Source organism: Oenanthe melanoleuca, chromosome 1A (genome assembly GCF_029582105.1).
Source record: "Oenanthe melanoleuca isolate GR-GAL-2019-014 chromosome 1A, OMel1.0, whole genome shotgun sequence".
Taxonomy (NCBI): domain Eukaryota; kingdom Metazoa; phylum Chordata; class Aves; order Passeriformes; family Muscicapidae; genus Oenanthe; species Oenanthe melanoleuca.
This window is the reverse complement of record NC_079334.1, coordinates 32813551-32839120: the sequence shown is the minus strand read 5'-3', so window position 1 is coordinate 32839120 and position 25570 is coordinate 32813551. Positions and strand designations below refer to the sequence as shown.

The 25570-nt window shown below is 39.8% G+C and overlaps 1 protein-coding gene across 1 annotated transcript in view; it reads right to left on the bottom strand.

Moving 5' to 3' along the window:
• Positions 1-16162: 16162 nt before the first annotated feature.
• The window catches only part of LIN7A (lin-7 homolog A, crumbs cell polarity complex component), a 45771-nt gene continuing 36363 nt past the window's right edge, over positions 16163-25570 (bottom strand). The window contains exons 4-6 of the mRNA XM_056515384.1: positions 24394-24603; positions 19883-20091; positions 16163-18404 (exon numbers count right to left, since the gene is read on the bottom strand). Of these exons, the coding sequence (XP_056371359.1) occupies positions 18362-18404; positions 19883-20091; positions 24394-24603 (462 nt within the window). The 3' untranslated portion in view covers positions 16163-18361. The remainder of the gene's footprint in view (positions 18405-19882; positions 20092-24393; positions 24604-25570) is intronic.

Sequence of the window (25570 nt, the reverse complement as noted above, 5' to 3'; positions counted from 1 at the left end):
CTTCAGTATGTATTCCAGAATTCCATCCTAAAATTGCGTGCTGACTCTGCTCTTAAAGCAGCTGTATGATCTAGCTCTGATGCTAGGCTGGAGAATTTTACTTGTTGCTCTGGCAGAGACAAATTTAGTAAACTTAGTAAGAACAAACCACATGTATCTCTTTCACAAGCCACGAGATATATTTCACAATATTCAGAAAGCAATATAGATTTATTTGCTCCTAATGACTTTGGTCTTACCGACCAGGATGCAAATTCATTACTCTACATGGCGCTAGAAATAGCCAAATCTTTATGTGGTTTCAGATTTAACAAGTAGTTCCTTCCAGGGACTAAATTAGATATATCTACCATGAAAAATTTCCATCTTTTTGCACTCCTCTAGCTATAATTCAAAATTTTCTTAGCCAACTCTCCTTACCCCCCCAAAATATGAGATGGAGAGATGGGCTCTTTCACTTCATGCAGAAATGGTTCATGTGATACACGCTCTGAGTGGGAAGGGATATACACCTCACTATTGTGGGATAAGGATGCATTTGCCCTTTGTGTTTGTGTTGCTAGCACTTGGCAGCCAAGGGGCCTGGCAGTGCTATTTCACCTCTGATAAATCTTTCACTTGAACCCAGCCCAGCTGAGTCATCTCCCCAAAAGTGACCTGACTGGCCTTTGGCAGCATCTCTGAACCAAAGATGAAAGAAGCCTTTGCTTAGGGATGGCTCTGTCCCTGTAGTGCACTCAGGGTCTCTGTCCCCCCACGGGTGGCCACAGAGAATGTGATGTGGCCCCTGCCTTCCTGAGCCTGCAGCAGGGCAGTGGCAGGTGTGTGTCTGACACAGGGCAAGGCCAGTCCACCCTTTGTGCACAGCTTCCCTCAAAATTACATTCTGCCCTTGCACATAGCCTTGAGGTTAGTGTTCTTTTCTTGCAGAATATTTTAGGAGGAGCCTTGACCAGAACGGGCTTTCTGTGTATACAGATGTATCTGAACTAATCATGGAGCAGAAGTGATTTTAAACCCCTGCATTGCAGTCATGCAGAGGTACAAACAAGGTGTTCTCACACTCAGATGCTTCAGGAGTATGCAAGTACCTTAACACAGACATAGTCTTGGTTCTGGGGGATCACTTCCCAAATCTTCTGCTCACAGGAATCCTTATGCAAGACTGTGAACATCACTGGTTTTATTTCCTGGCTTCTCACACACTGCTGCAGTGTTGCAGTGCTCACTCCTGTCAATCAAAATACCATCCCAAGGATACTTCTTATGCCCTGGATTTAATAGAGTGCAGATGATTTTAAATGGTATTTTAAAGTGAGCTAAGCTAGAGAACTTCCAGCATTTCATTCTGCACTGTGCTGACCTTAGCAAGTGATCTCGGACGAAGTATGCAGAGTAACACTAGCAAATCACATGCTGGTAATGTACACCTCTCTTTGGCTGGCAGACATTTTAAGAGTCTCAAAAAGGTCAATACTTCTGAGGAGCAGCTTTTCAGAGTGTGAGGAGAGGCATTCCTTCTGTGGGATGTCTGCCTGTAGCCTGCTAAGTCCTACTATGGTAGTTTACAACCTGTAGGTTTTGCTATACACACAGGCAGATGGGCAGGTGCAAGGATGCCTCATGGTGTCAGAATAATGAATATAACACAGAAGCTGTGTTACATCAAGTTTTCTGACTACCATTCACTACAGGGAAGGGCATAATTCTGTGCATTTTTTGAATACAATTAATGTGTTTTACCTCTGAAATCCATGCTTATTTGACTTAAATTATGACTGAAAGAGGCAGCTGAGTTTTGGGTTTTTTTGTGTGTGAAGTCTCTTGTATCTTTTGTTAATAAATCTGAGACCTTTAGTGAAATACATATTTTAAATTCAGATCAAAAGGGACATTTGCACATTGCAAAACCAACATAGAAGCCTGGAAGAGATCTCTTAAATATAACATGAAGACAAAAATCCTGCTTTCTTAATGTTCAAATTTCTTGAGTTGCTTGTGTGGAAAACCACTCATTTTGCTTGTAGAAAAAGATCAAGCTCTTTCTCTTCCTGTAGTAAGGCTTAACAGTGATACATTTTTAGTAATTAGTTCTTGGAGGATGAAGAGATCTTTAATTGTAGTGCTTGTCTAAATATGCCTAGGAATACCTCAAATTCATAGCTACATTTCAGTGGAAATTCAGCATCTCTTTTTCCCAGTTCACCCTGCTTGTCAGGAGCAGTCAGACTCAAACACAGCAGCCAGCTCACCTCTCTGCACCCTAAACTTCCTCCATCACTCCCTTCTTCCCTCCTTTCCTCCTCCACCTTCTCCTCTGCAGAGTCCTTGACTGGCTCATCACTTCTCCTTGCTCCTCTTGGCATGCTGGAGGACTCACAGCTGGCCAGCTTCTGACCTTTGGCAGGTCCTGCATGGGGTGTCAGCCCTACAGCTGGCCACAACTGCCTTCCTGGCAGCTAAAGGCCTAATGAGCTTGGCCAGCTGGAGACTGGGCTGGAATCCTGCTGGCTGATCTGACCCTGCATGAAGGATTGAGGGGTTCACCCCCAAATGTGGGTGGGGGGGGTGGGCAGTGCATCTGTCCATGTGCTGCTGCCCCAGTGCATTAGAGCCAGGCTTGTCCCACAGCCAATTGGGTTGGCTAATAAAAGAGACCACAGAGCTGTTTTTTGTCATTTTTTTTTTTTTGTTTTTTTTTTTTTTTTTTTTTTTGTTTTTTTTTTTTTTTTTTGTTTTTTTTTTTTGTTTTTGTTTTTGTTTTTTTTTTAAGTTTTCTATTGAATATTAGGCTTCATTAGTGGCCATTACCCTCACTGCATCTCACCATGTTCACTCCATAGAGTCCAAGAGATACACCCATCCACCAGACCAGGGCTGGACTAAGGGACTTATTCCCCTTCCCAAACACAGTGGGAAATATTTTCCCTTTATCCAGCAGGTGCCCCACTTTCCTATCTCCAGGAGATTATGGATCTTGGACACTCATAGATATCATGCAAAATCCTGTGCTGCCACTTTCTCAAAAGTTTCATGCTTTCCACTCCCCTGACCAGCTGAAAGACATAATTGATTCATAGAGTCTGTTTACTTCTTGAATATTAGTAACATTTATGAACTGCCTGGCAACCTGCTGAAAAATGTTGCTATGATGCCAAAGGCATTGCTCATCTGTGTTTGAAAAAGGTGATACCATGATATATGAGGGTCAGCAAGCCCAGAGAGAGATCAGAAAGGTGTTTCAGTATCTGCATTAAATCAGGTGAATTTGGATCTGACACTCTTTGAGAGGCCCTCAGAGCTGGAGTAGCAGCAGAAGAAAAAATGTGCATTTTTTCTCATTATTTCTCTGATCTTCTATGAATAATGCTTTCAAACTGATACTGTTTTCTGTTTTAAAAATCCATATAACATGACTTGAAAAGGTCATTTAAAAGCATTAAAACCTTTTCTAGTTGGTTGGAGTAGAGTCAGTCATCTGGAGGTGGCTGACTTTGCTCTGGTCCTCAGTGTCATGGTTCTGTCTCCTTTGGATAGTGCCAAACTGGTACTGGGAGCAGATACCACACTCCCTTCTCCTCTGGGTCTATGCCTACCAAGAGCTGTCATTTGAATCCTAGGACTCCTACATTTCCTTATCATTGCATCTTAAGGAGCTGGGAGTCCTTCTGGCCTATTTTTCTCAGGTTGTATATAATGCTGTGAACTCCCAAAAGGGAATAATTTGGCTGTAAAACTTCTTGGAATGGATGAGCACCGTCCTCTTGGATGCCTGCAGTACTGAACACACAAGCACCTAAATAGTGAGATTTGAGCTTATAATCCTTGCATGACTAAATGGGGATTTTTCTGGGCCTCATCCTAAGTTTAAGCATTCACTCTCCTCTTCCTTGCAAGCTCTGTGAGACTGTTTACCTTTTCACAGCATAGTGAGTGACCTCCAGTGAGGAGTTTGTTCCTGTTGTGCAACTGGCCAAGGAAGACACATCCCATGAAGGTGCCTCATGCAGTGGGAAAGCAGACACCCCACTAATCTGAAGCTGTTTAATTTCTGGAGATATGGGTGAGCAAACCCCCAGTCTGGGAGAAAGTGAGTGTCTCATATTGGGAATTCTCTTTGAAAGACACACCTGATGACAGAAAAAAAGAAGTTCCTGCTGGAGCCAGAAAAGTAACTACAGAAAGCAGGGAGGGCAGTGGTCACATGGCTGTATATGCAGCTACTCAATATGGAGTAAAGGGATGGTGACTCTGGGCAACTGGGAAAGAGTTTAATAACTCTAAAATCCCTTACACTGAGCATGAAGTAGAGGAGAAATCAAGTAAACAAGGGCTGAAGCAGCTGTATCCTACCCGTGCCTGAAACACACATTTCTCACAGTTTCGTTAATTTCTCACATGTCTATTTCCTGGGTGAAATACAAAAATGACTAAACTTTGAAACGTGAAACTTGTCATTTCTAAACTTCCTAATAAATTGCACAGTGGAACTCTTTTTAGAAAGGTGCTCATGAAATTGGACTTCTCAAGCAGAAGTGGTCTGCTCTGAGGAGTGCTCTGACAATGTCTGCCTCCCACAACCCACATTCCCATCATTCACTTTTCTGTGGAAGATAAGGACTATGAGGAAAAAAAAGAAGTATGTATTTTGGTGTATAGTCTTGCTTTCATACATTCTTTGAACAATACCATGATTACTCACATTCCTTTTTATAGAGTGAATAGTCCTATTTTTTACTGCTTTTTATTGTGCATTTTTTTTCCATCTATATAGAGTTTTGTAGTTGATAAGCAATGCGCTTGTTTGCATGAATAACTTTGTGTCCCATTTCAGTTGCATATATACAGAAACAGCTCTTTATCTTCATGTAAACTCTCCTTTAATCAGAAATAATGTATGGCAGAGTACAGCAAGACAGCTAGGTTTATTCTTGCTGCAACTACTTGCAATACTTGCTGCCCCTGGAGTTTCACCAGGAACAGATTTGGGCCAGAAGGTCTAGAATATAGTTACAATATATTCATTTTCTCATGCTTCAAAAATGGACTGTTTATGTGCCAAACTGAAAAGTGATATTCATGATGACTGAAGCCTGAACAGCATTAAAATATCCAGATCCTCTGCTCCAAATCCTCTGGCATCTGAAACTGTTCCTTTGCTTTCAAAAGGAGGGGTTTATTGCTGCTGAGGATAAACAAGATCAGGGGCACAGCTTTGGTGCTCAAGCTGAAATAAGGACTAGCCTGTAGTGAGCCTATGTCTCAGAAGCTGCCCCAGCTCCAAAATCTGCCCAGTGCCCTCTGCACAGCCCAGCCTTCCTGCTCCTGTGGCTGAAGGTTTCCCTTGATCCCTTCAGCTCAGAAACCCTTGTGGGACTTGCTGCCCCATTCCCAGAGGCCCCTTTTCTAAGGAATTTTTCTTTAAATGAAAAGTACTGTGGACAATTGCTTTTTATTGCGATTCTAATGGATACAGTGGTTCACATAACTTGCAGTGTGCTTGAGAGCCAGAGCCCACACTATGTTCACACACCAGCATATCAAGTACAATCATGTTTTCTGTTTAACTTGGCCATGATATCTAGAAGTAAGAGCTTGAAATTGTGCTCACAATAATGGCAGTGTTGTTTTGATGGTCTTCATTGCCAGTCAGCTCTTACTGAATAGGTAAGATAAAGTAGGTACCTCCCTATCTAGCACAGTAGTTATTGATAGGCAGTAAGTGGAAGGAGCTCTTGAAGAACTCTTCCTCTGGAGCCTAATTATTTTTAAAAAAACTTTGCCCATATGTTTAGTTGGAAATTAAGTCAGAGAGAAAATGTTGCTGAACACATGATAAAACCCTTCACTTTTTAAAAACAAATTTCAGACCTGCTAAAAAGAAATCAGTATGTATAAAATATTAGAGTAAGATGTAACAAAGTTTATTTTCACATCCTTTTGAACCAGTAGAAATACCTGTGCACAGGCATTCTTTATATATGCAGGTTTTAGCAAGTTCAAAGCCTAAAAAGGGAGTTCATTTGGGGAAAGGGAGAAAAACCAATACAGCAGTATTGCCAGATTCTGTTTTAAATGGCATAGGAGTATTTTCGGGGGGATTGGTCAAATGATGCTTGACTGAGTCTTCAGCCTCCAGATAATTTTTATTATATAAATATATAAATGTTGGATGTAGATGTCTGTAGTGTCTCAGACAAAGCCTTTACCCACAGCTTTATCATCATACCACTGTGGGTGATTTTTTCAGAAAGCTCAGGGCATTTAGAGATGTTAGAGGCTAAAGCAGCAGTTCTGCAAGGGGGAGGTTCTGCATCTTTTAGCTACCTGAATACCTGTTTGATTCTAATCTTGAAGGCAACTGGGTTAAAAGCTGGGAGCAAAACCTACAACTATTCTTCCTTTAATTCCAGAAGAAATGTGCCTGGAAAATATTTTGTGGTTTATGAATGCTTTTATGTTCCTGTTTCCTGTTTCCTTTTGAAAAGGAGAAAAGCAATGTATAATCCAGTTGAAAATGTGGGTTATCTGAGAACTGCTTGTGCTGTAGGAATTAGAGTATTGCCCCAACATTAAACAGCCCTCAAAATTTTCTGATGACATGCATGCTGAGGCAGGATTTGGCAGGGCAGAGCTGACGTCAGTGCTGTTCAGCATGGCAGACACGCAGACCTGGACTCTAACTTAGAGCTAGAAGCAGGGAAAAGAGCTTCTGGATTAATTTTGATGCTGTAATTCTTCCACTGCAATTAAATGAAATGAAGCATTTTGTAAAAGAAGGGAAAAAAACCTGAATCCATATTGAAAGCATATGCTGTGCATCTGAGCCAAATGTGACTTAAATAGCCGTATCCTGAAAATTGGAATTTATAAGCATAACACCAATCCAGCAGAAAGTATAACACACAAATACTTACAAAATTAAAAATAATTCAGCAGCATCCAAAGATAAGAACACTGTAATGTATATTATTTTGGTCTTAATAGAAGTGCCTACCTTCAAGTGACACCCTGCATTTCTGTAAGCTTTTACTCCCTCTGGCTTCTCCAGAGAAGGCTGCTGCAGCTGAGGCCCTTTTGGGTGCAGGAATTCAAAGCTGAAGAATCCTTTTTCCAGTGGGATTATTCTTTTTATAAAGCTCTGTGTGTGTGCTGGAAAAACAATTTATTTTGCCACTAATGTGGGATAAAGCATCATTATGCTACTCAGCTGTCACTGGGGAGTATTTGAAAGTGGTAAATCTATTCTGAGTCCAGTAGTAGTTCTAATCATTCCAGTCTGAATAAAAGAAGTAGGAAATACAGGACAAGGTCTGAACTCTGCTTCTCCACCCTCCCCCTCCCCCCACCTCCACCCCCAAAAAATCTGAAACTTAGGGGACAGATTTTCTATAGAATGTAGGATTTTTTAAAAATGCCATTTCTCTAAAATGTTGAAGTACAGAATTTTAAATATAAGACTAAAAAAAATCAACTGTACTATTTAAAACATTGAAATATAGAGGAGTTAGGCACTTTACAAAATCCTATGGCAGATGAAGGCTCAAATTCTCCAGGGGGATTAGGTGTTTAAATATAGCTGAGAATCAGAGACTCCAGGTCCACAAGCTGGGCTAGGGATCCCCAGTGCCAAGGGCCTCGTACTTGTAAATCTATACAGAATGCTAGGAATACAGGAAATTCTCAACATATGGGGAGAGGCACCTGGGCCCCAGTGTAATCTCTGGGAATACATAGTGTGAAGCAGGGCTCTGCCTAAATAGCAAGAATTTGATGAAGAGCATGTCTTACTTAAGTGTCTTAATCTGGATTGGAATATAGTGTCTTTCTCCAGTCAAGATCAATCTGTCTGTCTTTCTTTAGGTCTGTCTGCCCTTTCACCCTGTGCCCAAGCCCTGTGTTTCACTGTCTAAGCAGGGATAAATACTTCATTTGCAAAGTAAAAGGGGATGAGCAATTGTTCCCCTTTTATTAACCGGGTTGTCACTTACAGCACTGACTCATGATGTGGGAAGATGAGTTTGTGCCCTTTTCTGCCTGTGTCAAAGGGACAGTTTTGATTAGGAGAGAAGAGGATGTTTCAGGGCATGGTATCTTCAGTGCATATTTGAGTTGCATTACTGCAACTTGATGGCACTTCCTTCCAACTAATCTAGATGGTACTTCAGCTTGCATGATGACTTAGGCTTCTCAGACATTTAATTTGCCCCTAAATCAGATTTCTGGGTTTTTTTTTTTTTTTTTTTTGTTTGTTTTTTTTTTTTTTTTTTCCCCAGGTTTTGGGGTGGATGAGTTGTGTGGCATATGATCCTCTCTTTCTGAATGGCTCTATGATCTTTTTGGTCATATGTCTGGAAGCACAGGTACTACATGTCCAAACTGTTGGTGTTTTCCATCCTGCAGGGACAGCACATTCAGTCCTGTGACAAGACCTCTTGTGTGTGCTCAGATATGATGGGAGCAGTCTGCTCATGCTCATTTTCATGTGTGTCCCTTGCAATGTGTATTTTGGTCACAAGGGAGGCATACTTCTTGTTGAGTACAAATAGGCAGGGTCAGGACCTTCAGCCCATGCCTCTTCTTCAGATTGAGTGGATATCCTGGAGCAAGAGCCTTGTAAGCACTGGGCTGCTGCAGAATGTGGATTTTTGTGGGCTGTGAACTGGACACCCTGCGACAGGAAATTCCATCAACTGCTGTGGTCTGGGTGGAGTATGAGCAATAGTAACAGTGAGGTCCAAATCCACCACAACCCTTTGCTGAGTGACTTGGGTATTTCTTTGGGTACTTCTAGACCTTTTTTGCCTTCTTGAGGTCTCCTTGCCAAACCTCATCCTCTTAGAACACGATTGAGCTCTAGGACAATTACAACAAGGTTTCTGATAATCAAGTATACATACTGGAATAGCAATGTATAATAATTTAGTCTCTGCCTTCATCAAATATTGGAGGAAGTTTCTTTCCAGTGGTCACTGTGCACTTTGAATAGTTATGTCCAAGAATGATGAACAGATTTGCATATTACTTGTAGCAAATGAGAGCATTGAATGAAAACCAAAGAGAAATCTGTGCTACCTGCAGGTATTTGTAACCTCTGTTGTTGAATTGAATTATGACTGTGGGGAAGAAGGTTAATGAATCAAGGACGAAATGGCAGTTTCCTCAGGCACACAACTGGAGCATGTTGCTGTGTTATGTCTTATATTTCTGAGAAAATTCAGCTTCAAAGTGCTGAAAGTGCAGTGTTGCACTTTCTTAAGGACTGGTCAGCGTCCTGGGATCCTGCAGAAGATCATGGATTGTGGGCATCTTTTTTCCAATGCTCAGATTGTTCCTGGCTTGAATACCCTCAAAATAAATGTGTGTGTAGACAGTGACTCATGAATAATGCTGAAGAATACAGCAATGTCCAGGCAGAAATTTTTTGTCCTTTTGCTGCACCACAGGCATGATTTCTTAAGTGCTTATACTTTTCTGTGACCAGGATCTGCCACTTGGTTGCTTTTACCTCTATTCCGTAAAATCCTGTGACTTAGAGTGACAAAGTGGTTGCAGTCACCCATGTCAGATTCCTGTGATTTTGCACATTTAAGGATGTTAAAGCAGCAAGGTCCATCTCACAGTACATAGGACACATCTAACTGCTTACCCTCCTTGAACCTGCTTATCTCTCCCCTGAAAGGAAAAACTTTGTCATCAAAAAGTGTATTCTGCCTGAATAAACTCATCTGCTATTACTAGTGCATGACAAAGAGCCAGGCTGCTGTTTATATCTCTCAGAAGTTGTTGTGATGTGGAGTGGCATCAAAACCATTTTCCATCTGGGTCTCTGGGGAAATGTGGATGCTTTCTTTATGCATTTGGACTGAGCCTTTTTTCTGCTGCTTCCCCAGCTTCTCAGTTATAAATAATGCTGATCCTGCCCCTCTACTCAGCCTAGTGAGGCCACATCTGGAGTGCCATGTCCAGGTCTGGGCTCCTCAGCACAAGAGAGTCATGGAGCTCCTGGTGTGGGTCAAGCAGAGGGCAACAAAGATGATTAAGGGACAACGATGGGCTGAGGGAGCTGGGCCTGTTCACTTAAGGTGTTGATTCAGCACCCTCTGTGTGCTGCAGACACACACAGACATTGTTCTCTGTCTCAGTTACTGCCTTCATACAGTCAGAGTTTGCTTGGCTTATGTGCACTGATCTCTGGCTCTTACTGTCCTGTGGCAAAGCTTTCTGTGCTTGTCAGCTAAAATGCTGCAATCTGCAGCATCTAAAATTTAGGCTTCTTATCTAATATATTCTTATAAGTTCCCTTTGTAGTGAATGCAGGAAAAGAGGCATTTTTCCATTATTAATATGAAATGAAAGAGATGTATTTTCTTCAGTGACAGGTTGGGAATAGGATGCTCCTACAGACAAATCAAGAAACCACAGTTCAGTGGGGAAGATGAGACAGTGGTTTTATGCTGCTACACTGGCTGAAGGAGAAACCTGTTAAAGTTGATGTGGGAATTAGGCAAGAGAGAGGGATGGAGGAAGATGATTAGAAAATTCTCATTCTGTCTTCGCTGGAAAAAAAAAAGGTATTATATTGCATCAGTAACCATTAAACAGATGAGGTGAATCACCTCTTGGAGAAAATTGTTCCCTCCATTAGCTCCAGAGACATCGTAGCTGCAATTAATTGCACCTTCACTGACACTGGTCTCCAAAAATAATGTCTTCCGAGTCACTTCAGCTGCTTCAACAGTGAGTTTACAGTCAAAGAAACATGCCAAAGCATCATCTGATTTGACACTTGGAACTATTCTTTTCTTCCCTCCTATTTTTTTTCTAGCTTTGAAGATTGTCATTCTTTGACTCTTGGCTTACAGGGCAAATTTGTTTTAAGATTGCATTCATCTCCTCAGTAAGCCAGATCACCTGCATAGCTGAGCTGAATAATTTAATAAAGGCAACTTGACTGCTTCTAAAACATGCTTTGGAGGTGTACTAATTGTAATGCAGGCAGCTGCTGAGGGTTCATTAGTTCAGCAAAAACTCTGGTTGAAAACTCTTTTGTATCACATGAAAATCACTTGCACTTCATTGGAGCCAGTGACATTTCTCACTTCCTTGCTCCATGCAGCAATATCCATCCTAGAATCAGCCAGGGTTGCAGGGGAGAAACCAGCCTCAGCCACACCAGCCTCAGTAGAAGACTTGTTTACAGACGTCAGGAGATTACAATTTGAAGCAATTAGCATGCATCTTGACAAAATATATTCTCAGCCTTACCTTGTCTTAAAGTCTAAATTTGGCAAACAGTTAGGTAGTCATACCAGATAATTCCAGCATGTGCATAGGTTTCCTCCTACCCTTCCTTGCTTAAGATTGTAATCCTTATCAGAGTCAGGGGATTTCTAACAGAATTGAAGAACTGGGGCTGCTGTTAGGCACCACAGTCAGAGCATGAAAACTGAATAGGATATCTGGTCTTTAACAAACAGTGAAGGCTGTCAGAGCCTGGGCTTTACCTCTAGAGCTTGCTGAAGGTAGGACTATGTTATCATTTTGACTTCTTCATCTGTCCTTTCTTCTAAACACTCGTGCCAGTTTTCTAAGGGCTCCTGTATTTGTCAAGCTGGTGCTTCTTGGGGGTATTGCCTTCTCCCAGGCCTTTCAGAGAGAAACCTGCCTGAGAATATAAGATGTGGTATGGAAAATAGCTCCTATACAAATAGTAGCTCCTAGTTTGTTTTCCCTGCTGTAAAAAAAGGAGAATTTTAGATCCCTGCATACTTCAACTAAATATCAAAGCCTTGATTAAAATTGGTGAAGGAAGAGGAAGAAAGGGAGTCTAGAAAGGGAGAAATAAAAATGCCTTTAGAGCTAATCCATAGATACACCTGGATCTAATGATCCAGGATTCTGTTTGGGTGTCCCTCCCTCTGAGGAGGGTATTACCAGGCAGTGGTACAGACTGTTATCATCTTTGAGAAAGTAACAGCTACAATGGAAACCAAATTTGTTGGCTCTTTGGCAAGTCCCCCATTAAAAGCAGAGTGGCTGCTGCAGTGGGAGATTCATGGCTTGCATTGATTTGTTACTACACCTGGTTTACATGTCTCCCTTCAGCAAGGCATGGAGATGTGCTTCATCTATCATTTAATTCACTGTAGAAGATGCACTTGCCTAGCATTAGGGACATTTTTTCATCAGCACATGTATAATCTTCAGCAACAGCAACAGCAGGTGAAGTGTGGTCAGACACTGTGTGCAGTCCAATAACCATGTTAAGCAATATTTACATTAACCCTTAATTATTTCCCAGGTAAGAGTATTGCCTTTATTGCCATAATCCTATTGCTACTTGCCATTCTTAGCACAGAGAGTATTCACTCTTGTGGTGTTATTCTACATGTAAATTGAGTTCAGTGCATCTTTTTAACGCTAGAGGAAAGAAGCAGTGACAGCAGAATGAGCAGCTCTCGGTGCCATGAGCATCCTTTTACACTAGGCGTCTCCCTTGGCACATTTATTCAGCTGACAGCTCCTCCTGCCATGCCCAGTGCACGGAGTCAGGCCGAGGCAGGGACACACAGACAGATTCGGGGCTGTAAACCTGCTGCAGTGCATACACACAGTGGAGACAAGTATTGCTCCAAAGACCTGGTCAGCACCTACAGTTTAGTCTGAGTTAATCGATGCTTAAAGCCTCTTCACATGACCAAGTTTTTGTTTTCCTTTAGGGGTATTAAGATCCAACAGTGAATAGTTTTATTTCTTTCTGTCAGCCCTACATACTTGAGAAGGACAACTTGGTATGCACAAAACTGAGGTTTGAAACCACTACCTGCTTGAAAGGTGGTGCTGGTGCAAGTTTTGCACTTTAAGCATGGAGTTAGTAATGAAATTAATAGTTTGTTATGTGTTTGATCCCTGGGAGTTTAAGAAAGGCTCTTGATTTCTCATTGCTTACTGGTGGAAACTTACTTAGAAATAGAATTTGAAAACAAATACAACATTGTTTCCTGGATGTCTTTTTATAATACACTTTCACACTGGATGGCTGAAGGCCATCTCAGTCTTAGGATGCCTCCAGGAGTTGGTTCCACATTTTCACTTGTGACATTCCAGACAGACATGCCAGACGTGATGGATTTTCTTCACCTATAAACCTCACTTGTCCATTGTGGGCACAATGACTCTGACCTACTGCATGTGTGTGAATTCACAGTGTAATCCCTCAAGAAGGTCCAGATGTCCACTGGTTCCAGACAAGGAGCTGTTTTTTAAGCCAGAGGAGGGTGTGTGGTTGTTCCACAGTCATTGTCATGGCATAGAGTGCTCTGTCAGCAGGGAACTAAATGAAAATTGTCACCTGATGAAAAAGGGGGGAGCCAGGAAAGAGGTGACATTCTTGGCATATCTAATTTTTTTTCAAGGTTTATCTACCATTTTCCTACCCCCTCAAAGTATTTTTCCCCATGTATCCTTGAGGGCTAGTGCAATTATTTCATGTAAGGCAAATAAGGCAGCTGAGTATAGTGGCCATGAGAGGGCAGCTAATCGATGTGGAGGGCAAGTGAAGAGCAGAGAACTACAGAAAGTAGACATGGCAAAGCCTTAATGCCATACTTGGCTAAGGAGATTGTATGTAATCAAAAGGTGTCACTGCTCAGCCAACAGAAAACTCCCATGGAAAGAAGGGTAGGGAAATACCACACTGGGAGAGTTGGCATAGCTTTGTGGTGACCTTTGGGCTCTTGTCAAAGGGAATTTGTGAAGCCAAAAGCTGGAGTGATAAGAAATCAGTGAAGAAGTACCTCTGAGTTGCTCTTATCTGGCTAGGGGCCACTCTTGCCCACCAAACTGTTCATGGCCACTTTAACATACCCAGAATTCATCCCATGCTGTTTTAGTGAAGCATTTTGTCTTGTCCTTTCCAAAAACTGCTGTAAGAGACATGGTTTATCCTCCCAACATAAAAAAAGTAACTTGTTCAGATAAAAATAATATTGTATATTTCTGGAGAAATTTTCATGGGTTGGGAAAAACTTTAAGTATCTTCCCTCTCCTGTAGTGCTGCACTGGCTACTCTGTACTTCAGAGGCTTTACTTTATGTTTCTTCAATTTCAACAGAAATATTATGGAAGCGTCTCCTGAGATCCAGTTTTTAATTGGGCCAGTTACAAGGGACTAATGAAGAAAGTCTCTGTAGGACTGGGATATGTTTGGGTATCACCTTTTTGCAGACCAATCCAGCTTCACACATCTCAGAGAGAGGAAGGAAGAGGAGGTACTCCTCCACCCTATCAGCTCTTTATGATTTTGACAAAAGGAACTGCAATTGCTGAATTATATGCTTCTCCTGTGGTTGATGAGTTGACAATAATATATGAAAATAACTATAAAAAAGTAAGTGGAAAGCAAATCAGAGATTAAACACCTATGTGACTTTTTTTATCTTGGATCTTGGCTGTTCCTTTTAAACATCTGCTTTTGTAACCTTTTTACTTAATCCTAGATAGCTACAGGTTTTTGATTTCAGAACTGGGCAAGTTTTGCTATGACTTTTGTTATCTCAAATCCCTATGGTGGAAGTTTAATGGCTGTTTAATGGCTGCCATTTCTGTGCATCTCTGTTTGTAACCAGAAATCAAAAGCAATACTTCATCTTTTTGGTTGCAGGCATTGTAAAATGCATAAACACTAGCCCAGTGTTGAGGGTGGCAGTACAGACTTCTGCTATTACATTTACAGGCTGAAGCCTGTTACAATCTGGTCCTGTATGCACCCCAACCAAAGCATTTTGCTAACAATACATGTGCTGAGCTGTTAAATTCTTTAGAATGGTTCAGAACAGACACCTGTAGTGACAAACCAGAATACTTGCAAGGCCTCTCGGTCATCTGAGCTATCCATGTAGAGGTTTAAGATCAGAGAATTCAAAAACTCTGGGGACTTTTTATTTATTATTTCCAAGCTGTGTATGAGTGTAGCAGAAACACTCCCTCAAAAGCCACTATTTATTCCAAGCTAGTAGTTTAAGGTGTTTAAGTGGCTCTGCTTATAATCTTTTTAACAGAATACTTTACTTTATTTTAAGATATATGTCAGACAGGTGGAATGAATCACATTTAAGGGATACCTCTAACTCTTGACTTTGGAAACAGTCAGTGTATGTTCCACAGCTTGATTTTGGGCAGCTGAAGGTAGAGACAATGAATTCATCAAACATGTATCTAAATCTTTCTGCTCTTTCAGACTGCATTCACTTCATGGACAAGCAGGGTTAACATGCACATCCCTAATTCATCCTGACCATGGCTAAGCACAATGAGCTCTATTGTCTCATCAGACATGTATTGCAGCAGGCAGCACATTCTTGCAAACTGGCCCCAAATACTCTCAGGTTTAGAAATCTTTTTTTTTTTTTTTTTTTTTTTTTTTTTTTTTTTTTTTTTTTTTAATTGAATGCTGGATATAGAAATGGTCTCATTAATACTTATGGAGGGACGGTACTGCATATAGTTAATAATCCACTACTTACTCTTAGTACTTCCAGACACTTTTCTGCATAATTCTGAAATTCAAGCTGGTGAGTTTTTGCTTCAACAAAGACTATGGAATTCTTCAATACCTTATAAAGTGCTAGTCAGATCAAATGTCACAAACAGTAACCTATGGCTAGCACAGCAGAGCCATCAGCTTCATTAAGTAAATGCCACCAACCTTAAATCTCTATTATTATCAGATCCTGCATCTGGATCTTTGGTGTAAGTGAACATGATGCAAGAGTGTCAACATTCCTTTGGTTACTGTAATGAAGAGGCATCTTGGATCAAAAAAGGCATCTTGGATCTCCTAACTCAGTTTGCTGCCAGTGCAGAGAAACATGAGGGAGCCCCAAAGAGAAATATAGGCAACTAAACTCACTAAGTTGACTGAAAGAATATCAATTTAGTGTAATGTAACAGCAAATCCCAGGAGACCAATCAGTTAAAATACTGATACAAATACCTGCAGACCTGCATGTGGAAAAGGTTGTCTTCCCTGCACTTCTTTGGATACTAATTCAGCTGTGCACACATGGAAGTACCATGCTGAATCAGGACTAAATACATTTAAATCACAAACAAAAATACCAGCTACAAGCAAAACCATATCATAAGCTTAGGGACAGTGGTTATTCTGTGATTAAGTAGCTGTTTTATTGATCAGTAAGGGGCATGAAAAGCAATAGAAAGTTATTTCTTCCTGTTCCCACTTCAAAGTCATTGACAGTTCTTACTGTTAAATGCTGGCAAAGACTAGAATGTTAATTTTAATGTGTATAAATAATTTATTGAATAGTAATATATGAAAATGAATTTTATATGCTTTTCTATATCAATGACAGTCTATTATTGAAATTTATTAATCAGCACATTCCACTCAAATTTTTTGAGGAAGAGGAGGGAAGGAGGTGGAGAGGCAGTTTGGAAAAATGCAGTACAGTGGGCTGACTAAATCTGAAAACTTGGTCTCTGAAAATGCAGCTGTCAGTGTAATTCAAATCATACTGATGAGATACAGAACAGTTATATGCAGTCATAATAGCAATTTATATACTTTCAATATTAATAGCAATGCCTGTTTGAGAACAGTTTTAAAATAGGTACATACAATTTTATTAAGTATAAAAAGACACCGTGCAGAGCACAATACAATATATTTCATCTTCAGTTCTGGTAGTTCTCAAACTCCACTGTCTTAATTGATATTGTCACCAATGACCTCTGAATATAATTACCTCTCTGTATAAAATGAGGCTTCTCTAGATTAATTCATGCTGTGTGGTTTTAAAAATACAGTAATTTCCTTTCAATGGCTACTTACACTGATCAAACACTGTCAAGACAGTTGGCTAGCCTGCATTTGGTTTCTAACACATGCTATGATACTGCCAATTTCTCCTGTTTTGCTTTGTCTCTTTCTGTTTGTGAATAGATCCTCCAATGTATTAATTGTTTCTGACTTTGTTCCAAGTTCACAACTAGAAACTGTTTCTGACCATTTCTACATTCCATTCCTCACATTACTGAACTTTCACTGACATCAGCAGGAATTTTCAACATGCAATGACTGTATGGTTTTCCCCTAATCTCCTTTTCTCCCCAAAGTCTTTTCTAATGGAGCATAGAAGGCATGTAAAAATGAACTTTTTTTTTTTTAGGATTTGGTGGTCCATTTTCCTATTTTCTTGAAAGCAGATGGCATTTATAGCCTTCCAGCTGTGACCATCTTCTTTGGAAAAGCAGACATGTAAACTTAAAAACTTACAGATTTTGCTTGCACATTCTAACTTGGTTTAATTAAAAAAAAAAGGCTCAACTCTAAGTCCAAATTGATTTAAATGATAATGTGTGAGTCTTAAAAGAAACAACTTACACTCCCTTCTCTCTAAAATATATTAACATTAGACTGGAAAATAAATTAAACAATACAGAAATGCAGAGATTATGCTATCACAGTAATATCTGCCAAACAAAGCTTGGTCTTTTGCTAACATTAGCTTACTACATTTGCAATACATGCTAAGCAAAGACCCTACTTCTCTAACAGGTACATTCAGACAATATATATTTTATGGAATAAATATATAATATATCCAGTTATAGATTTCTGAATATAGCTATAATAGATACAAGCAATACCTACGTTTAAAAATACAGTTCTAGGCTTCCCTAACTTTACTACTAATAAAATTAAAGTTGACCTAAAACTTTCTCACTCTGTTGATGCATAATAAAATATATGGAAACACCAAGAGTAAAAAGCCAATTGCTTCTACAAATGGAATACTTTATAAATATAGTAAATTGCTATTTCCAGAGGGAAATCTGAAAATTATAAATAGGAAGTTAGGTTAAAACAGCTCTACAATATATAGTACAAAGTGGTTATGAAGCTTGATGTACGAGTTTGATGTCTGTGGCAAAATTTTGAACTGATGTTTTTCATTTTTGGAGATTACTGTAGAGAAAGATCCTGCTTTTAAAAGCAGCCAATCTTAACCTCCTTAAACAAAACTTTCAGCGACTAGAGAAAGCCAACTAGAAATTTGTCAGAGTAAGGAGTGCAAGATGAGATCAAACAGAATTATTTGGAAGCCCTGGACTTCACTGTTTCGTAGGGTTTGCCAATCATGCTGTTGTCATCTGGAACAGTCACAGAAGTGAAAGGCATCTGTGACTGCTGTGTGCTGAAAGGCCTTATCATGATGGTACCCTCCCTATGGCTCACTTTAGCCTGCTACTGTACATTCTCCAGATGAATTCTGTTTCATGTTCCTGTAGTTGTTTGCTTTTGCTGGAATACAAGAGTACAGCTCTGGTGGCTTGATTACTGAACTCTTGATTGAGGCTTCTTCTTTCTCGAGAACAACCTAGAATTAAAGAAACATATTCCTCAGAGCAAGCACAAAGAAGTGAGGAATTAAGCTGCTGGCTGTCTCTTCCTGCCTTTCTTCCCTTTTAATTTAAAATCAGCAAAAATTCTTTACTTGCTAATGAAATTATTTAGGCAACTGAAAAAAATTTAAAACTTCATGTGTATGTCTGTCTCCTGCAATGGCTTTGGTTTACATAGAAACCCTAAACTTACTTCATGAAATACTACTGTCTATACCTCTTGTCTGAGTTAAGGCCCTGAGGTGGGATTCAAAACCTTCTCAGGGCCCTTGTTTGCCTCCACAAATCTGGAATTCTGGCGGTCACAGGGTGTTTACGAGGTGGGTGTTTTCCCCTGAACACCAAAAGAGGTCAGTGTCAGCACTAATAAGGATGAAACCATCACTGGAAGCCTCAGATTTTTGACCATCTGGGGACTTTCTGAGTCACTTGTTGACTCTCCCAGTACATGCATACTGTTTTGGGAACAATGATGGGATGACGGTTGGCACACACTTCCTGATTGATTTTATTTACGCAAATGGAGAATATCTATAAATGTATTCATAGCACAAACACTCACTGATTTCAGAAAAACTGCATATACAGAGAATCTCACATGCTATTGGGAGACCTGCAAGCCTCTTGGAAGTTACTGTGATATTGAATGTCAGTTAAGAGTGAATGAAATACTTCCCACCAAACTGTATCCAAAAGCAAGCATTTATATGTGCCCTGCAGAGCAGTCAGAATGAAGTCTGGGTTTCCTGTTGCAAGAAGAGTCTTGGAAGACTTTTCTTCACCTACCACCACCAAATCTTGATGTTTCATTGAAGAGTGGTAAAAGATTAGTTGAAAATGCTTTAAACTATCTAAATCTGGTGGCATATTCTTATTTGTCATAAATGCTCTGGTTGTTAATATGAAAAATCATTCCCGGGTTTTCTCTCACTTGCAGATAAGCTAGAATTGCATGCACAGTGGCTTTTGATGTCAGGATTTGTAGTTGAAAATTGGCTCCAGAATTTGCTAGTGCCTTTAACCTGTTTTCAAAATGCACCTTTACTGGGAAAAAACATGTGGAAACGTACCAAAGAATTAGCTCTGGTTATCTTGACAGCAGTAAGTGCTGGCTGGGTACCACAAGGGTACCTCCAGAGCCCTCACTATCTCCCTTGGGGCTCCCTGCATCCTATCCACAGCCCAGGACCTCACATCATCCCCTAGGGCATCATCTCCTGCCCCAGCAATGCCCCAGCATGGCCAGTCTCCAGCTCCCCATAGCCCTGCCCTGCCCAGCCATGGGGTCCCACTAAACTGGGCCCACTGTGGGCTCATGCCAGCCTCTCTATCCCCAGGTCTGGGGCTGGGATGGGCTCTGGCAGGACGCTGCCCTGACAGACCCCTGGAAGTGGCTGGCCCAGGCGGGTGCTGCCAGCGGGCTTAGGGAAGGACAATGAATCCTCTCACCTACGACATATGATTTTGCTGTGTGGTTTGCTGCTGCTGCTGCTGCTGGATGAGCAGCTGCTGCTGCTGCCGGCGCCGGGCTGTTCTCAGTTTTTCGAAGCGAGCCTCCATCTCCTCCAGCACCTTGGGAGTGTAGCGCACCACCAGCTTCACGCTGTCCTTGGCCGCCTTCAGCAGCTCCACCGCCTTCTCGTGGTGCTCTCCTTCCACACTCTGCCAGCAGGGAGAACACACTTCATAGTGAAAATGCTGCTTTGATCTACAGTTGTGTCTTTTTCATAGCTAGTCAGAGTTTTATGTAGTTTCCACACCTTACATTTTTTAAGGGACCACTAGAAAGAAAGCATTAAGTGAGATTTATGGATTGCTGGGCATGTATTAATTTTCAAGCCCTGATTTCTATGCTAATGCTGCTTGGAACAGTAAATTTCCAAAACAGGGAGGTTACTCAGCTGTTAAATAGACTATTCAATTTCTACCATTAAGTGAATTGACTGGAGTCATATGCCTTTTAGGCATGTGCATTGTTACACACCATAAGAAAAAAGGAAAAAATTTCTAAAGGTGGACAATTGTCCACGTGTTGTAGGATGTATTCCAAAAAACAAAAGTATCTCTACTCAGAAAAAAACCCAACAGCCTGAGGATCTGCGACCTTCACATAAGTTTTAGAAACATCTAAAAATAAGTCTTTAACCTCCCATTTAAAATAAATCCAAGTTTTACTACCTGCTGTGTTTTTAAACTCTTGTGTATGCTATGCTTTTGGAAATATAAGTCTCACCTTAAGATAAAGTGTACAAAATTTGGCATTGTTTTATATTTCCTTTTTCGCTTGTAAATCATGGTCACTATGGCATGGCATGGACATTCAGAGGAAATGAGAGGATATTCAGTGGTGTCATTTTGGTTTTGTAGTGCAACAGCATGAACTTAGAACAGGCTATAAATAAACATTGTTTATGTTTAATCCTCCAAAGTTACATGAAGTACAAACATTTGCTTTCAAAGCGCTGGATGGTTCTTACTGACACCAATAAGAAATTGTGATTGTTTTATAGGGGAATAACAAGATGGTGTGTTTTAATACTTCATTCAACAACCTAGCAAACTGCATTTATTTAATGATTGTCTGTTTTCTCTCCTGTTTGTCCCCAGTCTTGTTCTCCCAGTTTAGGTAGTATTTTCTAACTAGAAATGAAGGGTTTGACTTTGTTGCTATTCAGGTCAATGGAAAACTCCCATTGATCTGAATAGTAATGATACAGAATTAAGCCTAATGCTCTGAGCCATAAGCAAAGAGGAGGAAAAAAAAAAAAAGGCAAACATAGCACTGCTAAATACAAATCCTGCTCTCTGAACACACCACACTCAGATCTTGACAACCACAGTTTTCAGCTGTTATTAATATGATCGTTATACCTGCTCTTAATGTCTTTATTGCTACTTGCTTTCCAATTTTCAAGGTATGACAAAAACTTTACCTGCTTAACAGCTGCACAGGTGAAATAGCAGAGGCCCTTGGAGGTGGGAAAAAGGGCAAAGGGAGTTGTTTTGCTGTTGGAATTCTGCCTCTGCAAACCTCTAAGGCAGTGCTGGCAAAGGGTTCCTGCTGGTATCTACTGGTCATTCCTATGCTTTGCTGACTGGATTATGCTGGTGGGGAACATTGCAAGGATCTGACACTCATGCTACTTTAGAACTGCCCATTGAATGGGTAAAATTGATTTGGAAAGTATATATTTACATAATATGTAATTTTTTTTACATGTACTTATAGACACTTATTCCTTTTTTTCCCATTATTGCATTGGCAGATTGCATCAAAGAGAAGTATGATGCAAAACACTACAAAGACAAGAACAGCTGAAAGAACTGCAGATGTTGTGTGGGCAAATACCAACCATTACTCTGTCCTGGTTCACAGACTTGCCATAAATCTAAAAGAAAAAAATTAACCTTGCTGAAGAACAAAAAACTAAATCTATTAGCCCACAAGATGGGAGACTGAGAAGAGTATTTCTATTAGGTATCCCTAAGCAAATACTTGGTCGACAAATTAGTCATTATAAATCTATTTTGCATCCTTTCGGTATCTGACTCGCACAAGGTATCTGACAAATGCAGAATCTTTGCCAGATATCAACAGACACCAGCAAGTGTTTAGTCCAGTCAATCTGCAGGGCTCACTACTTTAAATTTCCTGTATTTTTAGGGGGCATGGGACAAGAGTATGTAACAAAATCCTCAGCAAAATGAGAAGACACTTTTTTTAACATGCAGTGAAACAGCTCAAGGAACACTCTTCCCAGTCATGCTGGGATAACAAATCTGGATTCTGAACACATAGCTCTAATTTTATGTTGCTAATTATTAAGTTGGATAACCATCAGTGATTGAGCACAAACAAGTTAAAGATATTTAATTTCATGTCCCACCACTGAGCCATCTCTTCTGCTGTACATACTGTATATTATTTGCTTTTCTCCAGCTAAATTAAGAGAATCACAGAGTAAAATAGTCCCAGTGAAAAATGCTAAATTTAGATGGTTTTTTGTCCTGTCTCAAGCTGTCTGCAAACAAATAATAACTTCTATATTTTTTGCATTTTTACAAATTATATTGCGTGGGATTATTCAGGACAAGACTGGTTTATGAACAGTTGCTCATTACTGTGAGGGTGGTGAGGCCCTGGTACAGGTTGCCAGAGAATTTGTAGATGTCCCATCCCTGGAAGTTCAAAGTCAGGTTGGTGGGGTTCTGAGCAACCTGCTCTAGTGGAAAGTGTTCCTACCCCTGGTAGGGGTGTTGGAACAAGATCACCTTTCAAGTCCCTTCCAACCCAAACCCTGCTATGATTCTGTGATTATTTCAAGTATGTAACTTGAATTCAAACTTTGAATTCTGTTGTTTGAAATCTGAATACAAAAATATTTATCTTGCATCTCTAAATCAACTTTCTCATGTGTCCACATGCAATTGGGAATTTCGTACAGTGTTTTTTGCTGCATTACCTAAACATATATTCTAGAGCACGTGCATCAAATTTTTGACTGGAGAATCATAAAATAGAGGTGACAAGAGGTTCAAATTCAATATATCTTGACATCTGAATGTTCAGTACTTTTCTCTCTGGTCTTTGCCTAGACACTGTTCACAGTAAAAGGATTTTTCAAGAACCATCCATCAATTAGTAAATTGAAACTATTTTCGTCTGCCTTTTTAACCACTTGTTGAAAGAAACAACAACAAAATTCTTTGATCAACTTTAAATCAGGGAAGTGCAGGCAACCAACTTCCTTAAATATTCCATTTATTTCTTTTTCTTTAAGATTAAGCAATCTTTTCAGTGGGTTTTTCTTTCCTCTGTCATTGCTATTTGGCACAATCAAGTTTTCAGAACTAGTATTTCTCTTGTGAGACCTTGATAGCTGATAGAAGAAATGGTAAAAAGTCTGTCTGAAGCGTTATATGAAAATTTTGTTACAAGCGAAAGGGAATAGCTAGTGTTGAGAGAAACAGATGAAAACATAGAAACATTTTTATTGTTTATGGGCTTGCAATAAAGAAGAAGTTTAAGTTTTAAAGTCTTAGATTTCTGTCTGGACTCAGAAACTGTTACTCTGTGCCTTTGATGCATTTAAATACAAGGTCAGATGGAGGTTTGCATGGAAAAAGACTACATGTTTATAAAGGGAAGGGTAAGGTTATGTGAATGAGTTTCCTTATCTTTTCAGTACTTCACATTCCTTTGTTAAAGAGAACACAAAGCATAATGAAAGGCAGAATTTGACCCGTATCATGGAGTCAGGGACTTGTGTATTCTCTATTCCAACAGCCCTTTTTTTTACCTCCATATTGACATTCACAGTGAAATTACTACAAAATACTCCACCTTGATTTACATGAAAAATGACCATGTAAAAAAAGTACCTTTTTACCAAGCATACATGCTCCCTGTATGGGAATATTTGTACAGCTGATTTCTCTGACAAAGATACCACAGCTGGATGAATATCACTAAAAGAAATCTAGAAGGTACCCTCCACTGCAAATCAGCACCAAATGTGCTTACCAAATATCTTCCAATTTTATGTGTTCAAAGGCTTTGAAGGTCACAAGACTACACAAGTGCCACTGTGTCATCACTGTGCTTGGAAAGGGCTGTGTGCCTCGAAGGCTACGAAATGAAAGAATGACAGTGTGTTATTAAGCTTTTACTGCAAGAGGAATTTACAGAATTATCAATTAAGGACGCAGGTTCCTCATAAATTAGGCAGGTGGTGTGGGTTTGAAAAGAAGCTCTTCAAGCACTCTCCATTACAACAGAAACTGTAATGGCACAAAATTGTTGGTGAAGCTCTGCCTCACTGCACCCCAAACGCACACTGAAGGGTCTCTCACAGACCTAATTCTTTTTGTTTCGTGTGGCTGCATTTTAAATCATGATGTTAGAACAGCTGTGAAAAGGTAGAATCCAGATTAAAATGAAAGCTCTATCAAATTTCCACGTACCACTCCATTGACTGAAAGCAGCTGGTCCCCACGTTTGAGCCCACCATGCCGTTCTGCCACTCCTCCAGGAATGATGCGAGAAATATAAATAGGGGAATTTTGTTCCTTTCCTCCCATGACATTAAAGCCCAGGCCTTCCTCAGTTTTTGGCAGCTCCACCACTCGTGGGTGTGAATGGCCTTCGCTTGCAGCAAATGCAGCAACTGTTGCCTGGAAGAAAAAAAATGATTGATTTGGCTATTTAGGGGGAACAGTGATAGACACTTGGTTGTTCATTTGCAGGAAGAACTCCTTCCTGAAAACATTTCAGTATTTTACTCTAACATTTTCTGATTATTTGAAAATATTTTAAAATCATCAAGTTCTATGCCAATGTTTTTGAAATAAAGAAATAAATAGAGAAACAAAGAGTTTAGGTGACTTGTCAAAGATAATACAGAAAGTTACCAGCAGAGCCAGAAGTAGGCACCAGGAAGCCTTACTCTGTGGTGGTGCACCCTTATGATCATTAGTGCATTTCTTCTTTGCCTTTTCACAGGGAGAAAATCTATTCCTGTGGGATAAGATAATGGGATCTCTAATGTGTTCCTAGTTGAAATAAAGTGGATGAAATGAATTGGTAACTCTCTGCTTTAAGAGTTATGGAATTATTTATTTTAAATCCTCAAATTATATTCTTAAATTAAAAATTGAATTTATCTGCAAAATCTTGCAAATTAAGTAACTTCTGGAACAGGAATAGAATGTTTTATTACATAATTCCATCAGAACTTTTATTGAAAAATTAAATCTTAAGACAACATAAATCAATTAGAAAAATCTAGATTGTTTAACTTATTCCAGGGGGAAAAAAAATGAAGTAACATATTATACAGCTTACATCCAGGAAAATATTACATTTATACTTGATTTTTCACTACAGGCATTTTCTTACTTATGGGTCCTGATAAATCATTAAATAAACATTAATAAAATATTTTATTGTTTTTAAAATGCGTTTGTAGTTTAAACTGCTTGAACAATTTTGCGTAACACTAATATTTTTGAGCATCCTATAATGCTTATGCTTATGATTAATAGAAGCTAGTGGATGATGTGACATAATGGATCATTCTCAATTACATGTTTTTGCACATGCAAACTTGTCATCATGCATACATGTTATGTCAGACATGAA